General features: G+C 37.7%; 1 protein-coding gene and 1 pseudogene across 3 annotated transcripts in view; both read right to left on the reverse strand.

Annotated features, from left to right (window-relative positions):
* Positions 1-800: 800 nt before the first annotated feature.
* LOC105253684 (GTPase-activating Rap/Ran-GAP domain-like protein 3) overlaps positions 801-16,702 on the reverse strand; it is a 28,443-nt gene continuing 12,541 nt past the window's right edge. For 2 of the 3 annotated variants that reach the window (XM_011261874.3, XM_011261894.3), the window contains 16 exons: positions 9,760-9,826; positions 8,818-8,901; positions 8,541-8,622; positions 7,995-8,113; positions 7,526-7,590; positions 7,378-7,444; positions 7,188-7,290; positions 6,967-7,065; positions 6,375-6,587; positions 5,606-5,877; positions 4,889-5,174; positions 4,271-4,728; positions 2,949-3,285; positions 2,650-2,736; positions 2,223-2,492; positions 801-2,072 (listed from right to left, as the gene is read on the reverse strand). In XM_011261874.3, coding sequence (XP_011260176.1) covers positions 1,825-2,072; positions 2,223-2,492; positions 2,650-2,736; positions 2,949-3,285; positions 4,271-4,728; positions 4,889-5,174; positions 5,606-5,877; positions 6,375-6,587; positions 6,967-7,065; positions 7,188-7,290; positions 7,378-7,444; positions 7,526-7,590; positions 7,995-8,113; positions 8,541-8,622; positions 8,818-8,901; positions 9,760-9,826 — 2,857 coding nt within the window. In that variant the 3' untranslated portion in view covers positions 801-1,824. Of the gene's footprint in view, positions 2,073-2,222; positions 2,493-2,649; positions 2,737-2,948; positions 3,286-4,270; positions 4,729-4,888; positions 5,175-5,605; positions 5,878-6,374; positions 6,588-6,966; positions 7,066-7,187; positions 7,291-7,377; positions 7,445-7,525; positions 7,591-7,994; positions 8,114-8,540; positions 8,623-8,817; positions 8,902-9,759; positions 9,827-11,460; positions 11,766-16,702 lie in introns of those variants that run through there. The other variant, XM_011261856.3, reaches the window with a different exon arrangement.
* On the reverse strand, positions 11,850-15,784 carry LOC112637911 (annotated as a pseudogene).

Below are 16,702 nucleotides of genomic sequence, written 5' to 3' on the forward strand. Positions count from 1 at the left end.
TCGAGGATAAAAATCGAGGAGAGAATTTTTTCTGTTTCCTGTAAATTTAATTCGCTCGAACTTCTTTATAAATAATTTTTACGTTATCGGAATTTGACAGAGATACGATATTTATTATATATTTCGAGGATAAAAAAATCAGTAGAGCATTTTTTCCTGTTTCCTGTAAATTTAATTCGCTCGAACTTCTTTATAAATAATTTTTACGTTATCGGAATTTGACAGAGATACGATATTTATTATATATTTCGAGGATAAAAAAGTCAGGCTGGAGAGTTTCTGTTTCTTGTAAATTTAATTCATTTTAACTTCTTTATAAATAATTTTTACGTTATCGTGGAATTTGACAGAAATACAACATGACGATATATACCTTTCCAAGTAAATTACTTATATTATCGTTATCGAGTCTAACAATAAATGCGCGATTGTGAAATTCATTTTAAGAAGCAATGATTCAACGAACCGATATACGATAGATAATAATATCAACATACATTTTTATAAAATATACCTACGTAAAACAATTGGATGGATTTATTGGTTCAGAGAGATATTATTTCATATATATGATTACAGATCTCGAAGCAACACGATCATAGAAAGAAAGGCGCGAGATAAGTATTGAAAAAATACTGTTTTATCACTTTCGGTGGAAATGCAACAGTTAAATATATATTTTTATTTGCTACTTAATATTATATACACACGACGCGTAAACATCGACGCTTATTTGCAATGTCGGAATGTCGACAAAATAGTTTTCGTTCGATGAAAATAAATCCACGGATGCGGGGGGGGGGGGGGAGAAGGTAACACGACGGTCCTGATCCTCGAGGATCGATCAACGTATGCGATCGCCATTCCGATCCAACATTCCTCGCGTCCCTCCCCCTCCTCTACGTTCGAAGAAACGTATGATTCATCGAGCTAATGCGCGTCTAAAAAATGCCCTTTTCATGCGTATTTTAAGTGCGTGTTGAGTTTGATTTCGCAGCCTAATGTCGAGTCGTGCGTCGGAAATATTTTCAACCTTGACTATTACAATGATGGCCTAGATCCTACGCTTAAAATTGATTTTGCGAAACAATGAGGAACTATAGTATACGATACTCGCTTGAAAAAAAAAACCCCTGCAAAAGTGAAAGTTGTCAAAGTATCGTCGTTTTCGTCGTCGAACCTCTTAATTACGGACGACGTGAAGTAAAATTTGCTTAACTTGCTAAGGAAGATTGATACTTGAAAAACATACATTGTACGATATTTAATCAAAAACAAAAGAAATGATCGTAAAATGAAAAAGGAAGATTAGAACACGATTTAAATATTTTCAATTTGCTTTCTTCCAAAATTTGAATTCTAAAAATTTCAAGTCTTTGTGTGTGTATATCCATTAAAACCGCAAGATTAAGATAATATACACAATGCGTATCGAAATAAACCGAAAACAAAATAATATATACGATAAAAGTAAGAATTAATGACACGCGATAAAATATTGAAATAAATTCTTCAAGCAAAATAACAATTATATTTCAATAATAAAGATAACGTATCCCCGTCGTAAGATCTACTTAAATAATCATTTACGTGATCGCACTTACATTCAAGATATACATATATGCGGCGCGATGCGCCAACAATGCGTAACAATGACAAAGATTTCCGTATGTTCCCTCTCGTACGAGAAGGGAACGAGAAGTCAGGTACGTGCGGTCGGTCATTTTCTTCCTTTTCTTTCTTTTCCGCGATCGATCTTCTCCGCGAAGGATCGCGAGACTAACGTGATCGTATCGATTGGCGGGTGCCAACAATTACAGCACTCTATTTGCTACACGATGGCGGCAAATTCGTGGTCGGCGTGGGTGTAGGGCTGCTGCTGCAGGATCTGCTCAGCGCGCGATGCGGCTCGACGTTGAGAAAGGTACGGTCCGTGGTAGGTGGTGCGGAAACGATTTCCGGTTCCGTGGGGCTGGGGCATCTTCTCTGGCTGCAGTTGGAGCCTGTGTTTCTCGACAGCGTCTGCAGGGGTATCCGATAGATTCTTATCGGCTTCCAATCGCCCTGACTATCTGCGAAAGCAAGATTTCTCGGTTGGAGAGTGACCTCAAAGCGTTCATCAAACATTTGGAGGCATATTTATCGATTGAATCGAGGGAGGGGATTGAACAGAGGGGTTTCGACTTCTGACCAAGACAAAGAAGCCGAGTAAGGTCACGTACTTTGAAAACTCGATCGAGAGGACGAAGATTGCGCGGTGGGCGGTGGGCTGCACGGCATCTCGTCCTTCTCGAATGGTTTCGAGTCCAATCGAATTCGCTCGCACTTCCCTGGAAGGAATTCCGGAGCCGTAGTCGCAAAGAATACGTCCCGCTTCGAAGTAATCAAGTTGATATTCGGCATTGCGATCGTGTGAACCAGATTGCCGTTTATTATCAGTCGAATCTCCATCGTGTCGCTAGTGAAGGCGATCACGTATGGAAAGGCACAGACTGTCGTAAAGAACAACGTCCATGTTACATTGGTATACGTTATTTAAATAATGAAAGATATTATATAGGTGTGTGCGTATGCATATGTGTGTGCAGATGACGACTGAATATTTTATGTATAAATATATCACGCGAAATTTGTCACAAAGTGTCGCACCTACGGCTATCGGCACCGAATTCCAATTGAAATCGAACTCGGTCGGCGCAGCGTTCTCTTCCATCAGTTTTTGAAAGTGACATGTATCTAAAAAAAATTATTAAACATTCATAAGTCTATTTTCAAGATTAGTATTTTAGATCCAAGCATTTCACGCAATTTAAATAAGAAATACTTGGAGATCTCTCGACGTATCGCTGAATGTCTTGAAATATAAGGCAAACTTGAAGCAAGTTAGGCATCATCAGCGGCTCTCAGGGATCTCGAAGTAAGAATTGAGATAAAATGCGGTGACCTACTGTTGTAACAAAGTAACAGTTCCGGCTCCTCGTCTTCGCGAAGATCCAACGCCGCCACCAAATGCGGCTTCGGCGTCGCTTCCATGTGAACGATCCTCGAAACTCCGCTCGCGGAGATCAACTCGAAGTGATGTCGGGCACCGCAGCACAGCGTCCACTCGTTGGTCGGATCGGCGCTCTCGATCATCGTCACTAACGTGGGTGTCTCGCTCGCGGTGAATTCCTTCAGCGGCAGGAAACCTTCGATGGTGTCCGTGTCGGCTGACGAGCACCAGATGGTCCAGGCCGCGTTGTGCTTCCATTGAAGGACCGTCAATCGGCGGCCGACGACTACGCACTGTCTCGCAATCACACATATTGCGTATTTTTCTCACGTTAAAATAATTATTCGACATCATCAGAACATCAGAAGAAAGAGGAGGAGGGAAATTTCATAAATTGAGTTTTCTCGACAGATTTTTAATTAATCATCTTTCGTTCCGCTCGGCGTGATACAGGCATTACTTTTGTATTTTTTTTTATCAATATTGTATGAAATACGCAATGTATTTAGAATAATTGCGAACGAATGAAAAGATTCTTTTTCTTTTTCACGAACGTTTATTTGATTCGTTCTCCAACTCTATTCATTGGCCAGTTACCAGAATTGGATGAAAAAGCCCAATAAAAGAAGAAAATCATAATAAATTTTTTTATTGTTTCGGATTTTATTCACTGCAATAAACTGCTGAAAATGATAAAATAACTAATATATAATAAAGTTATATATATATATATATAACTTTATGCAAAAAGATATTTTTGCTTTAATTAGTGAAACATACTAATCATTAAAAAAACAAAATTAATATAATGATTTTTTTAATTCAAATTAATATGTGAAATACATGTTTGAAACAAAAACTTTGAGGATATAGACTTGTTAAATTTTATATTAATTTTTAATGAGAAAATTTTAATGAGAAAAGTTTGATGAGAAAGATAGAATGACATTAACAAAAAATTAAAAATTTCTACCGATATCTAGTTCGCGTTTATCATTTTTCACCTTATAAAAGAAACTAATTTATTTGTTACATTAATTACGGATTTTATTTGCGATAAAGCTTATAAATTAGAAAACACTCTCTCACTTGATAAATAATTGTCGATAAAAAGATTTTCCATTTATTTTAACAGTTTTAATAGAAAGGATCATATTTTCCAGGCTTTTTCCCAAAAATGCAGATAGTAGAACATGAAAATGTCAAAAAAATATAGGATTTTGTCAATCCTGGCCAAATAAGAGACGAACAAGTAAAAAACTCGAGACGATACTTTACCATGCGTAGATGCGAGCCCCCGGGCCTGGTGATGCTGTACAAGTGACACCCTCGGGTACGCCGCAGCTTCCTCTCCTTGATATGAGCCCGGCTCCTGACAGCTGGTGCGCGAACGCGCGCGCGCGGCCGCGAGCGCGTCACCGGCTGAAATCGGGCGGTGGCGCGGGTGAAGTTGTCGCACTCGTCGGCGTCGTCCTCGTCGCAGTCGTCGTCGTCGTCCTCGACGTCCTCGTCGTCGACGTCGTTCTCATCCTTCTCCTCGTGGTTACGATCGGCGTTCAACAGCTCGGCGCACCTCGCGGACGCGTCGCTCTCGAACTCGCGCAGCCGGAAAACGTACACGCTGTTTTCCTTGCCCTTGTCGCTGGCGCGGAACAAGAGTATCCCGTGCTGCTCGACCACGTCCAGCTGCTTGATCTGCACCGACTCGTCGAAGATCAATCTGTGCGAGAGTCCGTCTGGAAATTGGAAAGCGAACGATATTAAAATTCATATATCCTCGTCTTTCTTCTTCTATTATATTAATTGTAACTTCTAATCTCGTACATATTTTTGTAAAATTTGAACGTAAAATCAATGATTAGATTTCCAAGATAATTTGCGCTACTCCAAATGTACCTTCGATGAGAAACGTCCCGTTTTCTGAGGCGAGGATCAACCTGTTTTCCAGCCAGACGTCTCCACAAACGACCTCGTAGGGGAAGTCGGGATAGATGCATCTCGGTTCCCAGGGTCTGGGCTTCAGGGGGCCGACGGTGGCCAGAGAAGTAGGCGCAAGACCGCGCATAATAGCTTCCAGTTTCAAGGCTTGTCCGACTCGCACCATCTCGACGGCACGGGTCTCCTCTCGACGTCGTCCTGGCGCCTCGACGACGTCTGAGAGCGCTCGTCGATTTAGCATGCTCTATGGTACAAAATTGTGCCGAATCGATCTTTAAATTCTCTACGATATATCAAGCTTTTGTCAAGATTACTACTGACAATAAGCATCTGACAATAAGCGTTTCTCTTGCGAAAAAATATCTTATTGATTGTTATATTGTAACATTAATATTAATTATATTATATTAATATCAATAATAATATTAATATAATAATATAATAATATTATATTGTAACATAATATTAATAATATTGATACAGTTTTTAAAATTTTCACTAAAATCAAGTATATTAATATAACAGTTAATATACCTGCATATTAAATCAATCACCTGCATATTAAATAAATGTCAAATTATATTTATCGATTTACACGAGTATTATAATTCAAAGTTAATGGAACGTGAAAAAAAGTATGAGCGAGCAAACGACAATTTTCGCAAAGTGACTTACGTTGCTTTTGCTCTCCTGCGAGTGCTCCTGGTACATATCTCGCAATAGGGCGTCGAGGGTTCTCTCCCTTTTTCTGGAGAATGTCGGGGTGTCGAATGTAGCCTTCTCGCCGTTGATCAACTTAACAAGGAGAAATTCCCGAAGATTATACGGGTCCTCGAATACCGGCGGGCAGGGTAGACTCGGGCCAAATAAAGGTACGTTCTCGTCGCAGTAAATAGCGACTCGCCACCCCTTGCCGTCTGCCTCGGTCGTCACCACGGCAAACACGTCTATGTAATGGAAAATGAATTGATAGTCAACAAGTGATCTTTTCTCATCTTACTTCCTATAATATTATGTTAGGTTTTTTTTTTTCTACAAGTATACGCTCATTGTTTTCGACTTCGCTTTGATTAATTAGTGATTGTAATTAATAAAGGACGATGAAAAGTATACGAAAAGAATATTTTTAATTGTTATATAAATGGAAACTGTTATTGATAACAGAGATACACATAATCGAGGAATAAATCAAGCGTATAAAGTGAATATATTGTTTAAAGTTCAAAGGAACATAATAAATAAACAAAATCTGTAGGTGTGCAAAGAGGAAAAAGGCGTAAAAAGGATGAGAATCACTGCGCTGTGTGTGGTATTTCAGTGTCAATTGTACAACCCGTGTGCACTTTATTACGCTTTACCGTGTATGTAACGACAATAAGCAAGGTTCGGTTGATATTGTAACGTGATCTTATCTGACCTTACGTGTGATATTTTTTTAACTCACGGGTAAATTGGCTTCTTATGCAGTTCGGATTGAATGTATCCACGGCTGACGGGTCATCCGTGTAGATGATGTTGACGATGTCGTTGCCAATGTGCCTCTTCCTCTCTAGCTGCTGAGGATTGTCTTTTGAATAGGGTAACATCGTGCTAACGTGATACATAACTTCGTGGCCTGCATAAACCGTGTAGTAGCTCTCCTTGCCGGTCATATCTCCTGAGAAACGATAAAATATATGAATAAAATCTCGGAAAAGAGAGACGAGATTTTTCAAATATACAAGAAAAATGCGTGGAATATCGTAAATACCACGGAAAGTACCAAAGAAATAATAGAGACTGAATAAAAAATGTTCCAATTGACAATATACTAAGCAATATTTTAATATTATAATTCAGTATCATATTATTTCAGTGCGCGGCTTTATGTTATACATTTATGATGGAAATAGTAGGAAAAGGGATGAAAAAATATTTGAATTCCATGTAGCAATCTGAAACGGGAGAGAGAGAGGGGAAGAGGAGATAAATTGCCAACCTCTTTTGATTGCAGAGATCCCAAGTTTGCACTGTCAATATTCATATTATCAACGTACCTTTCACATCCAAGCCACCTCTGTATTTGTCCCAGCCTTTGAGCCGTATTCGCTCACCCAGGATCTCCAGGAAAGCCTCGAAGCCCGGGCTACCTCTTTCTGCGAGCAATGAGAAACGTTTCTCAGCAGGGGAGGGGAATCGATAGCGCTATCTATTATCACTTAATTTCCCATCCCACTCGACTGTCTTTTGTTCTCGCCGACACTCCTGATGGTCTTACCGTTAGACAACATCTCGTCGTCGGTGATCTGACCTTCTCTCGCGTAAATTACGCCAAACTTGAAGTTCACCGAGCCTTCTTGTTCCTCCAGCAGTAACAGATCCTGCAACAGGCATCATTGAATTAGTCCGTGTCTCCGATGATGTCTTTTGTCGAGCGTGTAATTGGCATGAGACATTTGCAAACGTACCTTTTGGAGTTCAGGCGTGAAAACTTCTCGCGGCACCTTATCGAGTTTCTCCAGACCAAAAAAGTTGCTGAAAAGGTCAGAGTTAGTAGACTGACGTAACATGCACCGTTTCACGTTCTTTTCAATTTGTAGACAAAGAGATAGTTACCTGAGGATCTGCCTGATGGTCATTGTCTTGTTCGCCGAATATGGCAACGATATTTTCTGCGCGCCCTACGCGAAACATTCCTCAATTCATCATGATTGATTTTGCATTCACACATAACAATTAATAATTTTACACTCTTAATCAAATTGCGTGCTTAATCGAGATTGGATATTATAATGAAAGATTATAATTTAAGATCTAGTTTTTATTTTTTAATTAAATCTATTTTTCATTCATACATCGAGCGCAAAGTAAATTTATTTTAATTTATTTTAATAGAGTCATATTTTTCTTATGTAAACAGATTAAAGTAACGCGAATAATGTGATGAGATTTTCTGCAGTTTTCGCGCTAGGATGAAGAAGAAGAGAGTTGGGAATATAAATAATTCCGTAAATTCGTCTCCAGAGAAAGAGAAGGATGTGTCAGGAATCTGTTTTTCTTACTAAATAATATATTATCTACTTACAGTTCGCCTCCATAAAATAACTCTGTAGTGCGGTACACATTGATCACCGACTTCGCTTGTGACTACCGAGAGAAAAAGAGGATTTCTCTCTTGATCGGAGGCGATGTAATTTTGATGAACTGTGCATAAATAAAAGCGTAATCATTATTCACATATTGCTATTATTAATCACTTTGAGCTGTCTATAATAATATTGTGTAAGTAATTTTTGCGGCATAGTTTTTCTACAGTTATGAAAAATGGAGAAGGCACTTCTACTCTATGCATAAATTTTTGTTAAACGCAACGATGATTAACTCGGTCGAGCGAATATAAAGAGCATAACTCTATTTACATAAGTGGACTTTTAACGGAATTTTCCATCGTGTTATCGCAACATTATATAATTACTTGTAGAAAGAAAATTTAATTTAAAAAACTCGAACATAAAGTGGACAGAAATATGCGCAGAAATATTTCAAATAAATTACGCAGAAATATTCCAAATAAAATACGCATAATTAATCTAATTAGCACATCGATATTGTATCGACATTCACAACTTACGTTTTCCCAGAAAGTATTTGAAGTACCAACGCGTTTGATACTCCGGGTTCTCTAGTATCGGCGTACTCGGCGAACCGAACATCTGTCGAAGTAAAATTCGTTTCTCGTTACAGACGTCATTTCGAGAAATAAAAGTGGAATAGAATGAAATACGAAATGAGGCGAAGGTAAACAATTACGTTCACCAAGGGGAACACACGAAAGGGGACGAATCTTAAGAAGTGAAAGAAAGAGATCCGACAAACAAGTTGATCGTTTGATCATTAAGTTTTCTTACCTCTTCTTTCTCCCCAAGAGAGTCCCCGTTCTCCACTCGAAATCTTCTGCCATTGTCGGCGCCGTCTTGCTCGATTTGCGGCAACTGAAAATACATTTTCAGACGCGATTAGCAAACACACGAAATACCAGGTGTGAGTCAACATGCTCCACTTTTGTGTTTGCGAATCGTAATTCCGAGGCTTCGAAATGCGCGCTATCGAAAACAGAGATGGCAAAAACTTGTCGGGTTTTTCAAACTTGTCGTAATTGTTTTCAATTATTTTTATAAGCAATCTTTGGTTCTTCGGGAAAAATTCGATATTTATGTTTACAAAACTAAATTTAATCGAATTTTATTATAATTAAAATATTTATTATAAGCGTTACTCTAACGTATCTTTAAAAAATTAAAAAATTTTTTTTCTCTGATTAAAAATATTAGAATAGATGGTTTAAAAAGGAAAGTTAAATATGGCATTATTTAATTTCACATAATTAAAAAATTTAATTAAATCCTCCACAAAGAGAGAGAAGAAAATTTTATCAAATATTTTATTATTAATATAAAATATGATTTCTTCATTCATGAATTAATTAAAGACGTATTATATTTTTAATCACACAAAAGTATATTTGATGTATTATTTTGCAAAGTTTATCATTTTTTTTCTCTTTCTTATTTTTTGTTAGAAAAATCTATCAAATATATTGTAACGTCATATATCAACTATGAACACAGTGCAGCTTCAGCGAAATTGATAAGCAAATCAATAGATAAACAGCCAGAGATAGAGGGAGACAATATAATCAGTTTACTGTACGTGTCACAGATTATAGGACCCTCGTATGCTTTTATCATGGCGATTAACATTTACCGTGTCGCAGGCATTGTGTTAGGACCCTCATGTGGCAAGTAGAGCGAGACTCTTACCTAAATAAATCTGCTCTTTCTTACACTTACCATTTCGACACTGCCGTAGCATCGTCTCGATAGGACTCCTCGCCTCGCTATCGCGTCCGTGGTGGACCTAAAAAACGAGGTTTTACATTTTTAAATGTAAGTCGAACTTGTCATACCATGAAGATATTCTATCTCGCAGCCTTTTCACAAAGAGCACGTTTAAAGACCCATTCGCGCATTCGTTGGAGTCATATGGTCCGCAAACGCGTTTCATTTTCTGTTCGTTTGATTTTTAACGTGCTTTTTAATTTGCACTTACAGAGACATTTTGCTTTGCGTAAGTTTTTTATATAGCTCTTTTTCGCGTATATTCTTATGGAACTTGTTCACGTTAAAAGAAGCAACATGTCGCGGTAAAGGGCATCTTGGGCAAGAATACGTACATTTTTCTACCAATCTCACAATGGACTTCCGTTGTATTTGCAACATGCTATTCGAATGTATACATAACATAGTATTTTGCAGACGGATTTAAGTCACGGAAATATTGCTTGAAAAATTTGTTTCTGCAATCAATTTTTGCATTGCGAATTAATACTCGCAGAATTATCCATAATATGTCTCTCTTTAATTTTACTAATTAGATTTTTTGATTCTTCAATTTAAAATCTATCCATCCTTTACTAAAAAATTGGGGCACAAATAAAAATTTTGGGTCACAAAGATTTGAAAAAATAAGCGCTTTTTCCTGAATTAATATTCTAATTAAAATGTGTCCTACTCGATTAAATTTCAAAGATTTTATTTCTTAAAAATTTTAATTTGCAATTTAATTAGGATCAAATTTAAATATATTCAAAGTTACGATATAAAAAATTATAATTTGTAATTTAATTAAGATTAAATTTAAATATATTAAAAAATTACGATATAAAAAATGATTCTGTTCAAAATTAATTCTGAAAAAATTCACTTTATGTTCAGCAAATAATAATCTATAATATTATTTAAAAAATTGAGAACGAGACGGTTGTAGGGAATAGCCTGCCGTTGCGTTTTCCGATATTTTTTTTCGCACGGAAGATTAAGAGGTACAATTCTGTTATCGGCAGCATAATTATCATTGACTCGCTAAATGTACTCCGATCGAATACGATCATCCCCCGCGAACGGATCGGGGGATCTCCCCCGTAGTGTGAATGTAGCGTAATGTGATGACACTTTCCGTCCGCCGACTCCAACCCCTCACTCACATTTCTCATTTTTCACGACATGAATATCTGGGTTAACGAGAACCTACATCGAGGTCGAATTGGCCGGGCAACTGGGAGAGGCCGTTACACGGACAGAGATACAGGGAATGATTATCGTTCAAGATTCGGGATTTGCACGGATCGTGATCTTTCCGCAACAGCTCTTCTCGTTAAATCGTCGACCGATTCAAGTCTGCAAAACTATCGAGTTGTTGCGCAAAAAAAAAAATAGAGAAAGATCAATCGTTAAATCAACAGGTCAAGCATTAAATAAAATAATAAATAAAATAATAATGCCGTTCTTCTCGATAAAAACAATAGAAAACGGATGAGTGACCACTTCGCAAGATACGAATATCCGTATGATAAACAAAAAGATGAACGATAATAACGAGTTACTTGCTCTTCATGAGGAAAGCGAATAATCGACAATTGAAGAGTCAATAACTCGTTACTCGATTCGGCAATTGACTTCGTAGTTAATCTCGTTAGATCAGAGGCCACGTACACATGACTGGCGCGTCGATGGAGATGTCTGAGCTGCGAGGACGGCAGGATCGCCACGCACACCGATCTGGATCTGTTTCTGCGAATCATCTCCTGGACGCTCGAACCGGGTCGCAACAATTCCTCCTCGCTGTCGCTGGTTATAATCGGTACTTCGCCGCTGTCGCGTCTCGCTTTGCGAGACTTGCTCTTCTCCGTGGAACTCAAGGACGGCAAAACTGTGCTCGGCTGCGTCGACGAGGTATTGGTACCAGAGGAAGCAGTTCCTCGTAATCGCGAAACGAGCTTCATGTCCAAGCATAGCATTTTCACTGACCTCCTTGATACGCGACGTACGTCTCTACGTACAATTTAAATGTATGACTACGCACAACGCAGTTTTGTCATCACGGGCAACACGCGTCGCTAGAGACGAGCTCGATGCGTTTCTCCTCTGGTAACAGTAATTGTTACGATGTTGTTGAACTCGGGCGATAATAACGTTGGCACCCGCATCACTGTGCGACTTGTGCAAGCTAAACACGTTGCAAAATTGCCGCAACGGTGAGGTTGAGAGGAACTACAGGTGTCGTGAGATTGTTCGACGGATCTCGGGATTCGTGCTGTTGTCTTTAGATCCCGTTACCCGCCAATGCGTTGCATCTCACAGCGTCTTATCGGAGGAATATACCGATTATGTAGACAAGATCACTTGCACCGTATGGTAATCTGAATTCTCTCTCTTGACTCGGGTCGAAATTGGCGTCGGGCGATGGCTTGAATAACAGATCGTTGATGTATGCGGAACGGGAAAAATAATGCGTTTTATTTACCCATTTATACGCCTCGCTTTTGCGATCCTCTTTAAAATATTATGCAATAATATAACTAGTTATATCTTCACTTAATGCCTTTAACGACAAGTGACATGTTTTGCAACTTATGCTAGCGTCGCAAATGCGGTATCGTTAGAAATAATCGAGTCATTATAGATAATTATATATCATAATGTATTTCGTGATAAAAAGCTTAAAAAATGTGAACAAGTGACAACAAGTGTCTTCTAAAACGACTAAACGATAACTTCAAAATTATGCACTTTTCTCTTCGTTTCGTGAACTTATTTGTCGAAGATCCCTTACACATTTACTTTTTAAAAAGACAAAAATTAATATTTATATCTTAAAAAGTTAATTCATGTCATTTTGAAAAATACCTTATGAATAATATATTAAAAAAGGAACTGTATGTATTCTGGATGTATTTTTGCTACGCAAAGAGTAAACGATGCTAATATGAAATGTTCTGCATAAGTAAATGCAAACTAAGCGCGTAGGATTATTGAGTTTTTTTGTTGAAGATTCTTTAGATCTTTCTTTGAAAAGAGACGAGAAAATATTATAATATTAATATTTTAAATTAAATAGAGGGAAAATATTAATATTTATTTTAAATTAAATTAATATTATCAATTAAATAGACATAGAAAAACTTTTTTTGAATAATATATTGATAAAAAGAACTGACCAAAAGCTAGAGATATTTTTAGTGAAAAAGTAAACAATGTTAATATAGAATATCCAGTAAGCAAATGCAGACTAAGCGCGTAGGATAGTCTCAACACAAGAATATCGATTTCGCTAAGATAATGATATTCTTACAGCCTATTCTCGGCTTGGAAATTTTCTTTGCGAGTGATAGCAGAAAATTGCATATATAATACACATTTTATTTAAAATTCAAATGAGGAAAGATATAAATTAAATTCTGAATATCTAATTATAATTCAATTATGATCTACATACATATGTAATTATTAGATTTAAAAATCTTGAACAAAATAATTATTAGAGCTAAAACTTCGGAATAACAAACAATATCAGACAGAGAAAAAGAGAGAAAAAACAGAGATCAGTATTTCTAAATAACTCCGCGTTGAACAATGTAAAACGATAGAATACTCGCATTAAAAATGAAATAACAATGAAATTGAATAATGAAATTGAAATCATTACGTCAAGAATGTCACAAATGAATAGACGAATGAATCACGGAATTGAGTTTGCGAATGAACGATTCGATGCGGTCGTTCATCTCTCGTAGTTATTTTATCGGATCGATCGGATCAAAGATGTCGATACCTCCGGGACGATTTTATCGTCCAATATCCGAGATACCAGAAGTTCCCCCCCTCGTAGCATCGCGATAAGTGACACGTCAAAGATACCGTCCGAACGTATTCACAGGTCTTGTGTCCTACCTTCGGCAAACAGCAACATCGATCTCTCTTTGTCAGTTTTGTGGCTCTATCGCCAAATGGACAATTTGCGGCTGACATTGGACGTTTGTTATCCGAATAATTCGAGACGTCCGTGATACCGAGGAAAAAATGTTATGCTATTGATATCATCGATTTTTCTTGCTCTCTTGCTCTCTTGATCGTTGAGAAATTCGAATTGAAGGGCAACAATATCATTGAATTGATATAGGGTGATTCGACCAAAATATGTGAGATATATTATTGTGTATGTGTGTATACACACAAATATTATGTATAATATAAGTGTAATTTTCCGAACTCAGCTGACGAATGTCAAGTCGCGAAATATTCACTGTGAAATATCCAATCTCGAATCGCAAATTATTCTCGCGTGTGAACGAAAATGTTTTCGGTTATAAATATGCGTTGCTTGCGTTGAAAAATTGAAAAATTTTATTCGAGTCAATCAGACTGCGAGATATGCTTGTTTACGAAGGGTTTTCACGTGGTTTCCCACACATGAATTTTACCGCGAAAATATTGCGTTTTACTTTTATGTAAACTCGCGATTTCTACGTAAAATTTTACAAAAACCTCTGTCATATTGTATTAGATTTACGTGATATATGATATAAGAATAAAGTACCTTTGCTATATTATACTTTCGATTGAGAGATCAGTCCTTTTTTTGGAATTCGAAAGGATCAAACGAAACGTTTCTTAAATCTCAAAATAGATCAAAACTTCTTCGGAAACAACCTCGCTATTCAGGCCTTGATACTTTTCACTAACATCAACTTCTTTTCATGAGCTTAACTTTCCTCCCTCCAAACTAAAAGAAATACAAACTTTATTCTCGTTGAAAAAACACTTCATCTTAATTGTATCGTTTTTTAAAATAATATTACGATGACATTAAGAAACATGAAATATGAATCACATCTTAAGTGAATTTTTTTATCCTTAATTTTCCTCAAAAGCCATACTTCTTCTATTTTAAACTTGCAATATCATAAAATAAATCTTAATAAAAAAATTTAACTGTGCAAAGTGAAATTGCGTGAATTCCGTCAATAATTTATCCTTATCGATGTCATCAATAAACACTACCCCGCAGCCTCTCATCAGGAGGTGTTGTCGATTTCTTGATAAAAAAACAAATAGTCATCGAAACTAAACTCCTCTCTGCTTCTCTCTCTCTTTTTGTATCTAATCATTTAAAAAAATACACAAATTCAAGCGAAACTCTCTTTTTGTATCTAATCATTAAAAAAAATACACGATCCAAGCGAAACTCAACTAGATTGCTTCAAAAGAGACTCGTGGGAGGACGTATATCGTCAATCGACTCTTGTGTAACAATTGTGACATACATCCATCGTCCAAAAATGATATGATTTGTAGCCCACGTCGCATCTTGAGAACGTCGTTAATTTTTCCCTGCAGGATATCTAGCAACACACTGATAAGGGAGTACAACGGACTGTATCTCTCCTGATGGCCGTTGGCGAGGCGCGAAGGACACCGCTCGCGAAACTCGACGGCACTGATCGCACTCCCTCGCGTCTTGGGTCCGCAACCCCTACTGGCCGTCCTCCCGCCGCCCTCGCCCCGCCGACGCAAATTCGCGGCGAACTTTACGACCCGACCCGTAGCGCAGCAGCAGCCCCCGCGAAACGGAGGCAAGTTGCTCGCAGTGACATGGCGACTCGACGACTGGCGACTGGCGCCGTGTCGACGAGTTCGTCGGTCCCCGCGTCCTCCTCCGTCCCTTCCTCCCCTGTCTCTTTCTGTTTGTCGTCTTCCACCACCTCCTCCTCCTCCACTGTTACCGTCGCAGTCACCTCTCCCCCTTCCCCTCCCCCCCCGCTTCTCTTCCCGTTCATTTATCTATTTGTTCTTCCACGTACGTACGCGTACGAGGGTCCTAACGCGGTATGTACCGTCACGTACACACGTTGCCGCCTTTATCATGTATATCGATGGTTTCACCATCACGGTTTCGGCGACGACGTCGGTGACCCGTATTCCCGCCGACACCGAGGCGCTCCCTCAATCTCCATCGGTGTCCCGGCGATTCTGTCCCCTCCCCCCCCCCCTCTTCCCCATCCACCGCTTCATCTTCTTCGCAAATTTCGGTATTCGAGCTGGGGATTAGGACGTGACTGGGCGCGTGTCGAACCGGCGAATTAGCGCGATTCGATGTTAATCGGATCTCCCCCATCGCCCCCGATGACGTTCTCGCGAAATGCAAATAATCGGATGAGAATTAAAATTGGATTCTTATGTCACATAAACTTACGCGGAGCTTCGCGTGTGTAGCTGTTGTTCGTTTATAATTGTTGTTATATGGAAGAAGGTTTGTCCTTTGATAAACTCGAAAGCAGTCCTTGTCTTGCGTTTAATTTTATGAAAATCTTATTCTCTCTAAACAGAGTCTGACGGACTTAATTTGATTTAATTTAACTGGTAAATTAAACAGTAGCTTCAGTTCAGGTCTTTCGCGAAGAATTACGTATAAGCAAGAAGATTTGTTCTTCAATTTAATTAGACGAAATATTACGTGTATAAGATGTGGCTTTGTAAAATTTTTTATCGTAGAAATATTTTATATTAAATAATACAAAATGATAATATTTTATGTGCCTTATAAACTTTGTATACTTTATTGTATGAAATATTTTATTTATGAAAATAACGATCATAAATTCTTTTTTCATTAAATAAATATGTTCGATAAATTTTTCATTCTCACGCGAACGGTATATTATAATTATACTAAAAAATTCGTGATGGGATGGAGATTTCTTTGAAAATTTCGATCAAATTCGCATTTTTATTGATCGATGACATTTTATAAGATTTTTCCCGTTCACGCAATATATACGTAATATATATATATATATATATATATATATATATATATATATATAAATATTTTTATACAATAATAAATAATTTTGATTTATACGTATAGTCTTCCTTAATAAGAAGAATGTTCTCA

The sequence above is a fragment of the Camponotus floridanus genome, unplaced genomic scaffold (assembly GCF_003227725.1).
Source record: "Camponotus floridanus strain SB8 unplaced genomic scaffold, Cflo_v7.5 scaffold22, whole genome shotgun sequence".
Lineage (NCBI taxonomy): Eukaryota > Metazoa > Arthropoda > Insecta > Hymenoptera > Formicidae > Camponotus > Camponotus floridanus.